Source organism: Engraulis encrasicolus, chromosome 8 (assembly GCF_034702125.1).
Source record: "Engraulis encrasicolus isolate BLACKSEA-1 chromosome 8, IST_EnEncr_1.0, whole genome shotgun sequence".
Taxonomy (NCBI): Eukaryota; Metazoa; Chordata; class Actinopteri; order Clupeiformes; family Engraulidae; genus Engraulis; species Engraulis encrasicolus.
Window position 1 is genome coordinate 30,694,151 of NC_085864.1, and position 16,893 is coordinate 30,711,043.

Consider the following 16,893-nt stretch of genomic DNA (forward strand, 5'->3'; position numbering starts at 1 on the left):
TTATAGCTTTCATAATTTTACTCAAAACACAAATCTCTAATTGTTTTACATTATTTTTGTGATAGTGTTATTGTAACCATAGACATATAGAATATGTTCTATATGATGTCTGATTGTAGGCTTTTATCATAGAACTAATACAATTCTTCTATTGTATATATTATTTCTATGGGCTTTTATCAACTGTCTGAGTGGGCAGTCTGATGAGAACGTCAGATGTTTTTGAGGTGGCGTCATATCACTGCGCCGCCGGTTCAACACGCATGCGTGTACAAGTTTCACCATTTCAGATAGCTTAGCTTGCTAACCAGGCTGTTTATTTCTTGCCCCTTACAGAATTGGACTATGGTTGAAATTTGTTTATATGGAATCGTGGTAAATGGGTTTCCATGATATTCGGTCTTACATGGATTAGTTACTGTATCGTCGTTTTGTAGAGTTTTGCCGTGCGCGGGTTGCCGACTTCTGAAGGCCAACACGGGGAAGCCTTTGTGGCCCAAGAGCTGGTGAGGCTACCACTTGGATTTTGTCTTTTCTTTACTCTTCAACCCTAACGTGTGCCATCAGTGGCTTACAAGGAACCATCCTTATAATTCCCGGAGTACTCAAGAATAAACAGTAGTTCCTGCATCGAAATAACCTTATTGTCGCTCCGTCCAGATAGCAAATGGACGGTGAAGATGAGTTCTTTTCCGGGAACCACTCTGGTAAGTATTGTTTGACACCGCTTTCCCTTTTGTTCTTAACAGCGTTCAGGTGATGTGTGATGAATGTTCGGTATTGATATGGAATATAGGCTGAATTGGTACGCCTTACTTAAAGACTGACAAGCAACCCTTTCCATATTCTCGGCAAACTTGAGTGCGGGTTTGTGTTTCACCCCCATCTGTCGTAAAGAGGATGACATGTACGACAGGGCCATGTAATGAAGTTTGTTTATACCCGCTATAAATATCAATGCCCCCTCCTATTGTGTCGCTGTATCTTCCACTCATGAATGCATCTAGCTCTAAGGTTGACAGTTCAACACCCTCCCTTCCAACACACACACACACACACACACACACACACACACACACACACACACACACACACACACAAACGCACTCATGAGACACGCTTGATGTGAGAGAACTTGACTTCTGTTCCTAGATGATGGTAGTGGCACCCCTGTCCAAGATGAAAATGCTTTAGGCTCTGATGGAGAAGAGGATGCGAGGAGTGAGGCCCGCCACTCTGAGGTGAGTGCTGCTGATGTCCAGGGTTCCAGACAACCTGATGCGTTGTTTCAGGCCCCCGCTGACTGATACAAATAAGCGTATAAAGCACATTGAAAACTAGCACATCTGATCAATGGCTTGCACAGTTGCAGACTTAAAAGTAGGAGTGAGATGAACAGTGTGAGATGGCCCAAAGCATGGTAGAAGCAATACACGAAGACAACAAGCACTTTAGTAGGTGGAATAGCACACATGCACAGGTCTTTTTCTGTACAGCAACAAATAGGCCTCGCCTGAACAGACAATGACCCCACACACGGTAAAAGAGCATAAATGACATAGAAAACATATGCAGCAGACTGCTAAAGCCCCTCATTGGCTGACACACATCAAAGATTAAGGTGTTACTAACTCCATATGCGTTGTGCTTGGGAACAGGATGAGGGAAGTGATGGTGAGGGAGACGCAGCTGGTGGCAGAGCCCGTGCCAGAGACAGCGGCTCAGAGCACGGAGACTCTGACAAGGACGAGCCAGCAGGAGGGCACGACAGTGACTCTGAGCCCGAACGTCCCAGGGCCGCAGACAGTGACTCTGAGCCCGAACGGCCCCGGCCTGCAGACAGCGACTCTGAGCCTGAGGCTCCGAGGCCTGCAGACAGCGATTCGGAGACAGAGCGTCCTAGGCCAGCAGACAGTGATTCAGAACCAGAACGGCCAAGACCCGCAGATAGCGACTCAGAGCCCGAACGTCCCCGGCCTGCAGACAGCGACGACGACGAAGCGTCTTCGCCTCCTCCTCCCAAGCGCAGGGGCAGCACCTCGGAAAACGAGGACGAACGGCAAAAGCAGAACGCCCAGAACAGCGACTCTGAGAACGAGGAGCCGAGCAAACCCCGGCCGGCGCCCTCGGATGCGGGGAGTGACTCTGAAAACGAGGCGCCCGCCAGAAAGAAAAGGATAGCGTCAGACGATGATGATGACGACAACGATGAAACAAAAGCGGATGACAAAAAGGAGGGCGCCAAAAAGAAACGGAAAGCGGTTATGCAGTCCGACAGCGAGGATGAAGATGAGGGACGAACAAAGGCGGATGCTGGGAGCGACCAGGAGGAAGAGGAGGGCCAGTCAAAACGAGCTGCAGCAGAGGACACCGATGATGACGAAGATAAACCAGGTAATCTATGCGATTTATGACTTCCTTCTGGTGTAAAGATTGAGGAGACGCTTCTCTGTTCAATTGAGAGGCAGTGTGGTTTTCATTAGTACATCTCTTTAATACACCTAAATCTCATTCACAAAATACAAGTTGTTACTGATCATGATTCACGTGACCTCTGCTCTGGATGTTTGTTTGAGTTTGAGGTGCACCGTGTGTAAGATGGTGGCCAGAGTAGGTGTTGTTTTCATTAGTAAATTTGTTTAATAAACCAAAATCTTATTCTAAAGTATTAGTATTAGTAAATCTTAATCTAAAGTATTACATTGTTACTGATCATGATTCATCTGACCTCTGCTCTGGATATTTGTTTGAGTTAAGGCTGTCCCATAAATTCAACTCTGTTTCCAGAAGAATGGAGATACATGGGGAAATGTGCGTACCTCCCCTACTCTTACAGCTATATACTTTTTTTTGTCATTTCAGTAAAGAGGAAGAAGGCCATTCTCTCCGACAGTGAAGATGATGACGAAGAGAAAGGCAAGTGTCTCCTGCTCCTCTTCTGTCTGTGCATACGTTATCTCTCTCTTGTGTTAATGTTGTTGCACCTGCTGCCCTCCTCGGCAGAGATATTCTAGACAGAGATAAGTCATTTTAGTTCATTTCTGGTATCCACTTTCTGTCGGGTGAACGCCCCTTTAGGAGACCTTCGGTTAGGAGACCTTCCGAGTTCTAAGGTTGAGAATAAATGGAGTCCCCTTAGCACTGTAGATGGCGGTAGCGCACTTCTCGTGCAAACACCTCAAAAATAGAAGAAGGAGGGGACAACGCCCTCTTAGGAGACCCAACTTGAGCACACACTTTTGCATTGGGTGGGTGGGTTTTGAAGCCTCTTTATTACTCCACCCTCTTTGTCCTCGGTCTGTTTGGCTGGCCTTACAGACAATTAAAGCATCACTTAGACGCAATGGTTGGTTCCACTTGGGGTTAATCCAAGAACCTGGCTCAGTAGTAAACCAAGTTACCATTGAGGTAGGGGCAAATCATCCAAAAGAAAAGCCTGGAGTCCTCATTTTCTTAAGTAAATGGCACTAAATGACAGAAGAAAATGTCGCTAGCCATGACAGCCTTGAAAACATTGCATTGTGTCCCTTTAAGTTAACTGTCCCCTGTGTATGTCATTTTCATCAGTGGCTAAAAAGAGTCGCCGGATGTCCGACGGTGAGAATGACAGCGATGCAGACTCGGACAGTGCGGAGAAGACCCACGCGGCCAAGCTACGAGAGCTGGGCTCCGACAGCGAGGATGACGAGGACAAGCCCAAGGCGGAGGGCGAGAAGAAGGACGAGAAGGCGCTATTTGGTAGTGACAGCGAGTCCGGAGGGGAGGATGAGGAAGAGTAAGAACCTACTGTCCCACGTCAACACACCATACCATTTTGTTTCTCTTTTTACTTAAAATCTCATTTTGTTTTAATGGAGACAAACAATCATAAATTGTCTTTGCTGTTACCGGTAGTTTGTTTGTGGTCATTTGTTTAATCTGCACCCTCTTATCAACAGGAAAATGATTGCAGACATCTTCGGAGAGTCTGGGGATGAGGAGGAAGAGGAGTTCACTGTAAGTTCTTGTTACATTTTCCTCCATCATACGACACACTTTGAACTTTGGATACTTGGATTGAATGCAAAATGTTGACACATTACTACTACCGAGTACATAAGGATCAAAATGGTGTTACTCGCACCTACATTTCGTGGGTGTTTTCTAGTGAACGAGTAAGCATTTTATCTCCTGGTGTCCATCCCTTTACATTGCAAACCTCCTAACATGGGTACCACTCTTGCTGTGTCCTTCAGGGTTTCAATCAGGAAGATCTGGAGGGAGAGAAGGCTAAGCCCCAGGCTGCAAACAAACCACTCGCTGATGACTCTGACTCTGATGAAGGAGTAGACCGTGGCAGAGAGTGAGTAAAATTCATGGGTTTTTTTTTTCATCCCCAGTGTGGTGGAAAAACGGGAGATAACATTACGGAGGAATTTTGGGACTGCAGAGTGATGGTTGCACCGATACCGATACCAGGATCGGTGGATCGGCATTAAAATGGTGGTATCGGTATCGGCGAGTGCCTACAAATAGGGCACCGATACCATTTACAGGTGCTTGTATGACACTTAAACAGCCTTGAAATTAGTTATTTCATAGAGGTGTTTAAAAAGTATAAAACGTTTTGCTGGATTCACTTTGTATTAGTCTTTTTCCTGTTTCACAAAGGTAGGCAGCAGCCTGACAAAGCCATGCAATGATTACATGCAAGTAGTATGCACTACAGCCCTTCGTACATTTCAAATGGGGTGGTATCGGTATCGGCGGATACTGCACAGCCGGGTATCGGTATCGGGCCAAACAATGGTATCAGTGCAACACGTGCAGAGTGATGGTGCTGCGTTCAAAAGGGTTTGCGTCATCCGTATCTGCACTGTAGTAGGATATCATGATAACATTATGAGACTATGAGATTTCCTACAAGGAGTTTTTTTGGTCACATGCCTTGCTGTTGTTGAGAAATACTGAAAGTAAAATGTGCAGTGAAAGTATAGATGGACTTAAGTAAGTGTGACTTAATTGCTCCTCAGCAAATTATTGGAAAGTAGGAAGTAGGGTTTTAGATGTTGTGTTCAGATTATAAAACAATGCAATGCATTACTTGTACGGGAGACGGGTACACTACGAGCTCAGACTGTTTGAGCTTACTCAACACGCCACTCCCACTGTACATATTAAACTCAGTCAAGTCAAGTTATGTTTGGCGATAACGTGTCAGATTTTAGATGCAGTGTTCTGTAATTACACTGCATCCATAAATAATGAGTTGATGCGTGATTAGTGACAGTACTTAATTACCCCTGGGATGCAGTGTCTGTCTGTCTGTGACCCTCTGCACAGTCTGTGACTGAATGTCTGACACGTTTTTCCATTGCACAATGTCTGTGTTCCTTAACGTAATGTTTTACCTTCTCTCCATGTGTCTTTCTCTTCTGTAGCACCGTCTCTGACTTCATGTCAGACTTTGACATGATGCTGGCTCGTAAGAAGGCACAGAGCAAGAAGCGCCGGAGAAACCGAGACGGCGGAACGTTCATTAGCGATGCAGATGACGTCGTTAACGCCATGATTACCAAGATGACAGAGGCTGCTGAGGTCAGAAGCTTTCTTAATACATTGTTTTGTATTACATTTATTGCACAAATGATTTCTTCTTTTTTTATGAAGTAAATCCACTGAAATTCTACATATTTCGTGGGCCCCATTTACCAAATAACACATATGACCCCATTTGACCCCATCCTATGGAGAATAATGGTGTTATGTGCAAATCAGGTTTTGGAGCAATTCATGTCAGTGAATTTAAAGTAAATAAAGGAACTTGACAAGGTCGATCTGACAAGGTTTGTGCTGTGTTTAACTGCAGGAGGACAGAACATTAAATAGCCAAAAGAAACCAGCTCTCAAGAAACTCACCCTCCTTCCCACAGTCGTCATGCATCTGAAAAAGTAAGTGTCCCGTGTGTTTCACTAATAAGCAAAACCTAAATACATTTGAGTTAATATTTGCCTACTACAGTACAATGGCCCATTTAAAGGACAGACTGTTGAGACTTGATGCTTAAAACGTATTCAAGGATTTATGCCTTGGCTGAAGTAGTATTCTGTCAATACCTTTTCTGTGAACACTGTGCACAAACACTCAAACAGCAATCCAATCGAACTGCTCCCATTTACGGATGATTCTGTAATTGAGTGCTGTGTGTGCGTGTGCGTGTGCGTGTGCGTGTGCGTGTGTGTGTGTGTGTGTGTGTGTGTGCGCGCTCAGTGTAGTATGATGCATCCCGTTACCTTCTGCTTCCTATCTTATTCATCATACCTCAGTATGGAGAAAAGGGAGTCGCACACAGGAGCTGGATGCCATTAATGAAACCGTATTAAAAGTCGAAAATAAAGAGAAATGGGTTACAAACATTTAGGATCTAGCCCATCAGTGTTCCCAAATTCCCTCGAAATGCTAGATGTTTGTGTCTGTGTGTAATTTCTGATCTCCTGACCATGATCGACAGGCAGGACTTGAAGGAGACGTTCATTGACAGCGGCGTGATGAGCGCCATTAAGGAATGGATCAGTCCCCTTCCAGACAAGAGCCTGCCGGCCCTCAGGATCAGAGAGGAGCTCCTCAGGATCCTCATGGAAGTGAGTAGCACACGTTGCAGTCAGAGATCTTATCGAGAGAGATACGTCATTCTAGTTCTTTTCCGATATCCATGTGGTGTCGGGTGAACGCCCTTTTAGGAGACCTTCGGTTAGGAGACCTTCGAAGTCTTGAGGTTGAGAATAAATGGACTCCCCTTAGCGCTGTAGATGGCGGTAGTGCACCTCTTGTGCAAACACCTCAAAAATAGAAGAAGAAGGTGGGGACAACGCCCCCTTAGGAGACCCAATGTGATCACACTCTTTTGCATTGGGTGGGCGGGGTTTAAATCCTCTTTAATAATCTAACCTTTGTTGCAGTCACCGGGTCCATATTATTAGCCCCATACAACTTTGTTGCTGTCGATCAACATTGACGAAGGGCGTGAGCGAGAACTTGTCATGATGTGGGTGTTATTAAATACAGCGCATTTACAGTCGGCCACAAATATGAACGAGACGATGAGCTCACACCGGTTTGCTCTACTAACACACCACGTGTGAGGAGTGGGGGGACAGGCAGTGAGGAGGAGCTGAAGTGGGGACCTGCGCAAACTTGTGTAGAGATGTCAGACAAGACTCATATACACACGTGAGTGAGTTGTTGACCAACCAGTTCATGGGCGCGTGACCTCGGAGGCAGTCCGCAGACGAGTGTTGAAGGTCTTAAGCGACTGCAGAGGTTGCAAGATCTGACTGCAGTCGCATTCATCCCACGATAGTTTGACACCATGTGACATGTCACCTCGTCAACGCAACATCAACGAAATTTCGAAGTTTGACAGGAAATCTAACCGTCATGCAGCATTTTCATCCAGGGTGCATTGCTGTCTAAATGCGCATGCATGCGTTGACGACATCTCGATCGCACCTAGTGTGTGTCTCTCCATTGTCCTAACTCCCATCTTCCCTTGTGCTTGTGGCCTTGTGTTGACGTCGCAAGAGGTCATTGACTTTTAGGATAATCTTGTGAACATTCGTGTCTGCCCCTGCCAAAATGTACAACATGGTTTCGTGATCATACAACATGGGAAACCTAGAGTGCAGCCCTGTAACCAAAATATCCATTGTAGTGCCTAAGGCCCTCTGCCAAGAAATGCTTCCTTTTACAAGCGCAGAATTACTAGAATAAAGCTGGAGGATATCAAAGATTTCCCTGCCAAGTCTGAAACGGCTAGTGAGCGACTGGACTTAAGAACACAATACAAAGTTAATATGCCATAAAACATCTTAACTTCTTCTCATCTGCACTAACCCTGCTTGGCATGTGTACTTTGTATCTCCTCACATATTGTATGCTGCTGGCTATGTCCTCATTTGATAGTCAGTTTGGATAAAAGCATTTACTAAATTGTAATGTAATAAAAATGTCATGTCTTTATAGCTTCCCAGCGTCAGCCAAGAGACCCTGAAGCACAGTGGAATCGGCCGTGCCGTCATGTTCCTCTACAAACACCCCAAAGAGTCTCGGCCCAACAAGGACTTGGCCCTCAAACTCATCAGTGAGTAAAAAGAAAGGGCGCATGAAGCGTTTTCTTACCTCACCTACACATTTTTAGGGGCAAACTACAGAAACCGCTTCAAGACCTGCAAACGATCATGGTTCTTGATTTCAGTAAATGTGTGGTGTTTTATTTCGACGTATATTTAACAGCAATGTGCGTTGTGCACCCATACCTTTTGTACATAGCAGGCTTGCACTTGTTCCTATTTTTTTTAGGCCAAAATGTTCCTGCTGTAATTCCCTTAAACATCTGCACTCTACAATAATAAAAGGGGAATGTCTTTTCTCTTAGCATGGCAAATTTTAGGTGTCATGAAGCATTCCAGAAAGATATTATTGAATTCCGTTATAGTATGTCCTGCAGAAAGCTATTGTTATATTACTATACCAGACAATATTCCAATACTTGCTGCATTAGTTTTGTCATACCACCCAAGGCTAAACGGCATGATGATGACGAATGTGTCTTGCAGATGAGTGGTCTAGGCCCATCTTTGGCCTTTCATCAAACTATAAGTGCATGACCAGGGAGGAAAGGGAACAGCGAGACTTGGACCAACAGGTCGCCCCTCGCAGACGGCTCAGGTTGGTCTCTTTCTCTCTCACACACACATACATAAGCTAACATACATACATACATGCATACATACATTGTCTCACTGAGTAAATGATTCCAATTGAGGTGAACACCCCAAGCATCTTATTTGATGACTGAGTTGCAGAGGTGTAATTGTTGGATAGCTGTGAGTTTTTTTCACCCCCACAGGCTTTTAGTTTGGCGCCTTTCAGCATGTTTACTATTTTCCTCAGCGTGCCACACGGTGGCGATGAAGGGCAAAGCCAGTCGGATGCCCTACCATTTTACAGACGGAAATCGCAGAAGAAAATGTGTATCTGCGCAGTGTGCGTATTTGTCTGAACGCGACCAAAACCTTCTGCACAAATATTTGCTGCTTGCAAATTTTCTTTCAGTCTTTTACATACTATTGGAACCGATAATTATTGTGTTGCTGTGCTGAGTCGTGTTTTTTGCAGCTGCATGCACGCGTTGGTGTTTAGCTGCTTCGGCTGTAGACAATGCAACGGAATGCAAGTAGGGTAATGGCTGGTTAGCTTACCCTCTTGTCCCGGAGACATTACATGGACTCCTGTTACGACGCACCATGATGGCGGGCCTGCTGGAGACCTGAAACCCACACGCAGACAGCCGTGCTCCGTACTTTTTGAGGATAAACTAAAACGCTGGCTGGTTGATGGTTGCGTTTTGACGCCATTTAGCAATTCTCGTTTGCAGCACGAGGGGATAAAAACGTTCTGGTAGTTGGCTACTACTGATTATTAGGCCTACAATCCTTTCACCGCTGCTTAGAACAGAGCAGTTTTTTTTTGTAATTTTGGAAACCTGTGCCAAGATAGACAATGTTCAAAAATTGGGGAAAGCGTAACAAATATGGCACGGCGCCAAAGCGCATCGACAGAACACAGACGCGCCAGCCATTTTTGGATGACAGTGACGAGGAGTCGTTGGCCAGCACCACAAGTGTGAGTTGTTCGGAGAGCGACTTTGAAAGTTATCCCAGCGGCTCAGATGCTTCGGGGGACTCGGATTCCGCTGCGAAACGCAAGAGCGCCAAGAAGAGTACCAAGAAGACCGCAAAGAGCTCTGACAGCAAGAGCTCTGATAGCACCGACGACAGTAGCGAGAGCGAGGAGGAGAAGGTGGTTCCACGGAAGGGGCGCAAACGACCCTCCAAAAAAGCGTTGAATGACAGCTCGAGTGATTCAGACAGCGAGTATGAAGCACCGGTCAGAAAAACGGACTCAACCAAAAAGTTTAAGAGAATAAAAACAGACGAGGACACCAAGAGAATGGATGCCAAACGGAAGGAACGTCAACGCAAACTCGCTGAACTGGTGCAGAAGAGAAAGCAAGGCGTCTCCAGGCAGAACCGAAGGCGTCGGGCTTCACCTGGGGATTCAGAGGATGAGGAGCCGGAGAAATCCGCGGAGGCTGGTGAGGAGAAAGAAGGCGAAAAGGACGACAAGAAAAAGGAGGAAGAAGAGAATAAAGAGAAAGAGGACGACAGTGAGGAGGAGGATGCAGCCCCCACAATGAAACGCAGCAGTGACGAGGAGAGCGACGACAGCCTCAAAGACTTCATAGTGGAAGATGAGAAGGCGCCGACAGGTGACGAAGCAGAAGACGCAAAGGACAGCCTGCTTGCTCAGCTTCCATCCCAGTTCATCACCAAATCCCCCCTCTTTCACTTTCAAGTGGTGGTGAAGTCTTTCCTGATCAATGTTTTAGATGAAAACTTTCTCGAGTCCCTGTACAGTGGCGAGCGCACCAAGCGTTACGCGCAGGAGATGAAGGACTCTTTGCTCTACTTTGATGAGAGACTGGTCCTCCCGCGACTGGAAAACCTGAAGCTGAGGAGCCGTTGGAAGGAGCGCTACAAAGACCGAGTGGAGTGCTACCCCGAGGTGAGCGTCAAGCTCACCGAAAGCGTGAAAAGGTGTGAGGCCTGCGAGCTCGACCGCACCGGGCGTTTCAACGTGACGCTCTCCGGCCAGCTGTACCACGCGAAAACATTGCTGGAGGACCAGTTTATGCCCGAAGACAAGCAGCGCTTCTGCGTGGGCTCTGTTTGCGCCAACCGAACTGAGGTGTACCACGCACTCAAGCACTTCAAGTACCACCTGTTCGTGGGATGCCGCAAGATGATTGAGGAACACACTAAGAAAATGAAGGATGGAGGAGAGCAGGGGGAGAAGGGGGAGGAGGAGGAGCCGGTCAAAGAGACTGTGAAGAAAGTGTTTGCCTCCCTGCTTCAGAACGGCTGGATTAACGAGCAATACGACAGTCTGCAAGAGCATCTCAACAAGGCAGACTTTTTCCAAGAAGAGAAGTTGGATTGAATTGTCATTAATGGACGTTTTCTTGTACATAGGCTTTTGTTTTAAGTGTCCAAAAAGAACTCCTCTCTACATACACATACGTCTCTCTGCATACACACTGATGACACCCAAATGTGCTTAACAAGGATTCCGGTTTGAAAATGTCTTTTAAAAGTGCGTAACAGCTGTTCATCATTTATGCTTGGAACATTTAATACACTTTAGCCAATAGCATTTGGTATTTTAATGACAATGAGGTAATGGTACTCTTTAAAAAACCTTTCATAATTAATGAACTGTCCTTTTCATTTATATATAACATTACCGAATGTAGGAAGGGTAATCCAGTACATTTTCTCTTTATTAAAAATGATTCCTTAAACACATGCCCTACTTGTGCTACTTTTTGTGTCCTCTCTTTATCATCTCTCTCTTGGGTGTCTTGCAGCACCTTGCCTTAATGAAACTAGGGTGTTTTCTCCTGAAGGAGCTAGCCCAACAAATTGCTGTAATTTAATAGACAACTGCTACATTTACATGAGACATTTAATTCTGAATTAACTGACTTTAATTCTGAATAATGCTTAATTCCGCTTTGAAAACGTAGTGTAAACACCTTAATTTGGAATTAAAGCAAAGATCAAGGTTAAACGCGACTGAACTATTTAATTCGGAATTAATAATATGTAAACGTAGTGCTTAAAACTTTTGAGATTTTTTTTTTGTTTAATAGGCACCTTAATGGATGGTGATCAGGATTCTGTGATGAACTTGTAGGCCTACGGTCAGAATTCACATCACCACAGGTGTAACATTAGGCAGTTATGTCAAATGAATTGAGTCAGTCAGACTAGTTCGACATATTGTGATATTTACTCACACACACCAGATCATGGTTAAATTTATGTGGGTTACAATGTAAAAGTTTTATCAGGGTTTTCAAATGCGTCCTGACTGATACACAATCCATCACATAATGCCTTTTAAAAACCCTATTTCTGACTCTCCTTCACTCGTAATTCATGTAGTGTTCATCTCCTTTCTCCTCATTTCTCAGACTCGCTCTTTCACTGAATCTAACCCTTTCACGCCCCCTCTATATCTCTATCCATCTCTACTTTCATCCCTCCTTCACCTCCAATCTCCACCTCTCCTCCTGATACCTTTGATGCCTGATCCCACAAAACAACTTCAACATCCACCCCTAAATTAAAGTGATCCGCAGCAGCAGCAGGAGGGGGAGAAGTCTCGGGAGCCAGATGTCTTCACTTCTCCTTCTGCTCCTCATTCTCGCTCCCGGGCTCCACACAGGTTCAGTCTGTGTGTGCATGGCAACAGAATGACGATCCTCCACTGAAAACGGCCTGTGATGCCTAGTGTAATGCCCGTGCTTAAGTGCTTTTGCATCTGGTCTTTGGTCCTGGCACCATGCTGAGTGGAATAGAGAGATTGATGTGAATCTGATTCTAATCTAATATTTCTTTCCTATTAAAATCTCTAGCCGGTTAAGCAGCTATGCAATCTCCATCTATTTATCCTAGACTTGAAGTCCCTCTGTGTAGGGATGGTGGGGAAATCAGTGAGAAGTTGCCTTGACCTATTCAATAGAAACTGTTTTGGATGAGGCATACTCAGGCAATAGGTCATATTTGTAGGTAAAGAATACAATGTTGTTCCCTGGACTCAACGCCCCATAATAATGATAATACATAATTAAATAAATACATCATTAAATAAGTAAACATAATTATATCATGACTAATTTTTATTCCCTTTTGTCATCCAAATTTATACCATTCCTTTGATCTTTTTTCTACTTACGGCTTTGCACACCATATAGCTTGTGTGTGTGCCCTTTTTGCATTTTGCATCATGTGTGCGTGCTCCCATTCTGGAGTGTTAAAAATGTACATACTGGGAAGCAGACTACCGTTACTTTTTGGGTGTGTGTCTCTGGCTGGTGTGGTAAGCTGGTATGATGACTAACTTTTGCTCGATGACATGCCTTAATTGTTTGCCTTCCAAACGTGATTGACGAGTACTAAAAATAGATTCCTGTGTGTGGGTGCTCTAAAACCTGCTGATGGTTGTGGAAATGGAGTGTTGTTATGAGTTATGGGGACTTGGGATTCCAGGCACCTATGGATGTGTGCTGCTGCCGCAGGTGACCCAGTAATTTGTGTGTCTGTGTGTCTCCTCAGCTCCGGGGGACAGACTCCGCGCAGGGATCTGGAGAAAGTGCTGACGGGTGAAGAAAAGTAAGTTTATATTCCCAGACGGGACTAATTGCCCCAGAAGGGGCTCAGGGACCCTGCCTGAAACAAAGTCAAAAATCCAGCAGAAAACCAACATGTCATAATGTTTTACGTAGTAAAGGGCAGAATTCACCTGCTAGGCTTTAAACCAAACATGCACTGTCTGTGATAAAAGACTTCAGCTATTGGTTTATACAACATGTATTGTACTTTGACAGTGACAGAGCCTGTGGAGTGGTCAAAGTGAATATTTGATGCACTTGAGACCTTGTTTCAAGGCTAGGTGAGGTGACCTCTCAACCTTGGCTATAATACTCTCTCCAATTGGTTCACTCTCTGAGCATAATTTCTTAAGTTAATTATTTATTGTGCTAAATGTGTTTTTATTACAATGACTCTACATATGGGACTAAATGTGCTTACAGCAGCTCTATTCCATTTTCCTGCCATCTTCATGCTCCCTCACCTATTTGCTGTGTCTGCCTGTCTGTCTTTTCCCCAGAGCTCTTCGTCCAGGTGACCCTGGCTTCTGTGCCCGCGCCCGAGTCCCCATGCCCTCCAATAAGGACTACGTTGTCCGACCCAAGTGGAACGTTGATGGAGAGTCAAATTCTCGGGTTAGTAGAGACGATAGTAACTCTGCATACCTTGTGTTCATGTATACTCACTTTGATTTAAAACATATTCAGGTGTTCTATTTTAAGGCTTTTGTATATTTTTTTAAAAAAGTCTCATCGGTTGTGCACTGCAATGATTGCAGTGGAATATATAGAGGGTTTCTTTGTTTGGTATTCAAAATTATTAAAGTGTTTCTTCCACAACTGTAAGCTACGAAGAGTGAAACCAATATGGCCCACCACATTTCAAATGGAAATCTGGTGTAGCTACAAACACCTGGGCAAATATCATCCATCACAATGGTTGGTAAGTGGGTGGCGATCTCCCCTGAGCTGTGGTTCCTCTGTAGGACGTCGTTAAGAAGGGCATCAGTCGCTTGGAGAAGCACAAGCGGCGCATAGCCGACGAGCGGAGACGGCGTCGCCTTCAGGGGGCCGTGAAGATCAGTGTGGAGGGCAACCGCATGCCCCTGTAGTTCCTGCTGCCGCCACACGGGGGCAGTAAGTGCTCACGCATGAGCATGGTGGACGACTTGTACTAGCCGTGTGTGTGCTGGTCTGTCTGTCTTTACTGTCTGGTGCACGGTGTGCAGTGAGTGCATTTGTTTCACAGCCCATGCAGAGAACATCCAGATGGATTCTTCAACCACTTCGGTCCTTCTTTTAATAGACCTACTTTAACAACTTATCACACTAACATGCAATGGCAAGAATGTAAACATTTCCAGATGCTCACCTTCAGAATTTGCTGTTTTCAGTTTTTCTTAACCTTTTATGTAAATAAGGTTGCAGTGCTGCAGTTGCATTCAGTAGTACAGTATTTGGCCCTCAGATGTTTTAGGGTTGTGTGCCTGGCTCTCGGCAGTCTTCTAATCAACCTGTGTTTGTAGCTCCATAATAGGATAGCTAAAGGCTTAGTTTATGTGATGTAGTAAGAGGAAGGTCTCTCAGAACAAATTGCTATTGGGAAGTGACATTGTTAGTGTAGTGGCAGTGGCAACGGGATGGTTGTAATGTAGTCTCTCCTTGGCATTGGGTGGCAGGGTAGAGGTGTGAGACATGCCTGGCATGGTGCCCATTGTAGTGGCTCCTCTAACAGAACTGACATCGCGAGCAGTAGTGCGTGGATATGTGTGTAGTGACAGTAGGTGTGTGGTGTAGGTGTGTGGTGAGTGACCTGGGTGGTTTTGACTGCAGCAAGCGCGGGCAATCTGAATTAACCTCACTACCAGGTGACCAGGGTGGTTATTCCCAAGTAGGTGTTGTAGGGACTAATCCAGAGAAATTAGCTCAGATTAAAGGCGGTAAACCTCTTAATCAAAGGCACCCCTGCCTTTTTTCTATTGCCAAAACAAAGCCATATGGTTTAGCAGATTTACCTCTCCCTCTCAGTTAATATACCTAGGAGAGGCGCTAAACAACTCCCAAAGGCTTTAACCCTTTGAGGAGTACCATCAAAAATTTAATATTTGATTACAATTTTACCACAATTTTGAATTCTCATTATGATGTCATAATCGCGAGATTTTTAACACAGACTTCTATTCGAGCTGTAGAGTGTTCGATTAAAATTCTAGAAGAACTGGGGAGAAATCCTTACTCCTCAAAGTTAAAGTGGAATACTTTTTAAGTTTCAATGAGTGTGGATCCTTTCCCCAAAACTAATGGCAAAACGACTCGTATGGCTCCTCTCTACAGTTTACTCATCAACATTAATGTATCTATGTAAGAGGCTAACCTTGCTTTGTAATATACAGCACCTCCCACAGGCTGGAGTTTGTGACAAACACTGCAATCATGATGGTGTAAAAAAAAAAGATCAAAACCGAGCAGATTGATTCAAATTTCTAACTAGGACTCATGGCCGTTTTTCAGTATGCATGCATGTTCAACCATATGCTTGGTTTTAACTTTTTGCAAGGACAAAAGTAAGTATCGCACACCAATGTAGTGCTAGCCACTTGTGCATTGCAACATCAAAGAAAATAAAATGCTGCAGCAAACTCTGCTCCATGTTTCATTTCGAAACACGTTTCGGCGACATTGAAATAATACATGGAGAAGAATATGTGGCATCATCTTTTTTTTTCTTTAATATTTTTTTTGCGCCATCACAAACGTGGTGATGGACGGCATAGTCAGTCACATGGGTTAACTTGGCTGTCTGTATGCATGTCACTCACATCTGTTCCTCCACCCTTCCAGGGTCCAGTGAAGAAGACCATGTCCCGTGTGGACAAACAGATGCGCCGCTTTCAAGACATCAAACGGCTCAACAAAACCGGCCAAGCCGTCAAGATCAGCGTAGAAGGCAATCGCATGCCCCTTTGATTTTTAAAAACAATAACAACGCTTCTGTGTTTTTGTTTTTATTTAGTTTCTTTCTCTTCCCCACCCTACCCTACCCCCCCAAACCTTGTATTTTATTTTAATTTGTTTAAATTTTATTTTTGTTTAAAATTTTATTTTCGGCCCGTTATGAATCCATGCCCCTGTGTTTATATAGGCTGATACCCCATCCTTCCATTTCTCACCCTTCCTTTAACCCTTCTTTTCTTTCTCAGTGCATCCCTCTCTCCCCCATGGACCCCGTGCCCCCCTTGCTCCAGTACCAGGGGCCTATACTACAAAGCTGGTTCAGGAGTAAACAAGAGGTAAATCATCTAATAGAAGAGCCTGGAGTCTTCATTTTCTTAACAAGGACTTTGGGCTCTTCTATGAGATGATTTGCCTCTTAACTTAACCTGGTTTACTCCTGAACCAGCTTTGTAGTATAAGCACCAGCTGAAAAGATCTGTAAGATATTATTAGTGTTATGTCAGCAGACAGAGCCAGGCTCTCGTGTCTGTGAGACGGTGTTTAGCTGTCAATTTCATGTTTTCTTTCAGGCAGACGTTTGTACAGGAGTAAAGCTGAATAGTATACTGCTCTTGCCGTCAGTTTGGATTGATGTCACTTTTCATAAATAAAGCATTTTCCATGGTTTCCTGGGATATGACCT

At 44.6% G+C, this 16,893-nt stretch overlaps 2 protein-coding genes across 5 annotated transcripts; both read left to right on the forward strand.

The window, feature by feature from the left end:
* The first annotated feature begins 254 nt into the window (after positions 1-254).
* LOC134454452 (protein IWS1 homolog) lies at positions 255-16,890 on the forward strand. Of its 4 annotated transcripts, none has more exons than XM_063205446.1 (17): positions 255-506; positions 661-707; positions 1,153-1,241; positions 1,659-2,394; positions 2,863-2,916; positions 3,568-3,775; positions 3,939-3,996; positions 4,236-4,342; positions 5,421-5,577; positions 5,849-5,931; positions 6,492-6,621; positions 8,003-8,120; positions 8,596-8,707; positions 12,236-12,331; positions 13,222-13,278; positions 13,778-13,892; positions 16,098-16,890. In XM_063205446.1, exons 2-17 carry the CDS (start codon positions 668-670, stop codon positions 16,221-16,223), a joined length of 2,286 nt encoding a protein of 761 aa, XP_063061516.1. In that variant the 5' UTR covers positions 255-506; positions 661-667; the 3' UTR covers positions 16,224-16,890. The 4 variants fall into 4 exon arrangements, with proteins under 4 accessions (XP_063061516.1, XP_063061517.1, XP_063061520.1 ...); XM_063205447.1 differs by adding an exon at positions 14,243-14,393 and having other exon boundaries at positions 255-707; positions 16,098-16,188; XM_063205450.1 differs by lacking the exon at positions 12,236-12,331 and adding an exon at positions 14,243-14,393 and having other exon boundaries at positions 255-707; positions 16,098-16,188.
* Positions 8,768-11,406, forward strand: ccdc82 (coiled-coil domain containing 82). The gene has a single exon (XM_063205453.1). It carries the CDS (start codon positions 9,542-9,544, stop codon positions 11,039-11,041), a length of 1,500 nt encoding a protein of 499 aa, XP_063061523.1. The 5' UTR covers positions 8,768-9,541; the 3' UTR covers positions 11,042-11,406.
* Positions 16,891-16,893: the final 3 nt, after the last annotated feature.

Excerpts from the sequence above, each read along its gene's own strand:
- LOC134454452 (XM_063205446.1), top strand. The coding sequence starts at position 668 with ATGGACGGTGAAGATGAGTTCTTTTCCGGGAACCACTCTG. Across the intron at positions 6,622-8,002 it reads TCCTCAGGATCCTCATGGAA|CTTCCCAGCGTCAGCCAAGA; the intron begins GTGAGTAGCACA and ends ATGTCTTTATAG. Across the intron at positions 13,893-16,097 it reads ATGGAGAGTCAAATTCTCGG|GGTCCAGTGAAGAAGACCAT; the intron begins GTTAGTAGAGAC and ends CCACCCTTCCAG.
- ccdc82 (XM_063205453.1), top strand. The coding sequence starts at position 9,542 with ATGTTCAAAAATTGGGGAAAGCGTAACAAATATGGCACGGCGCCAAAG.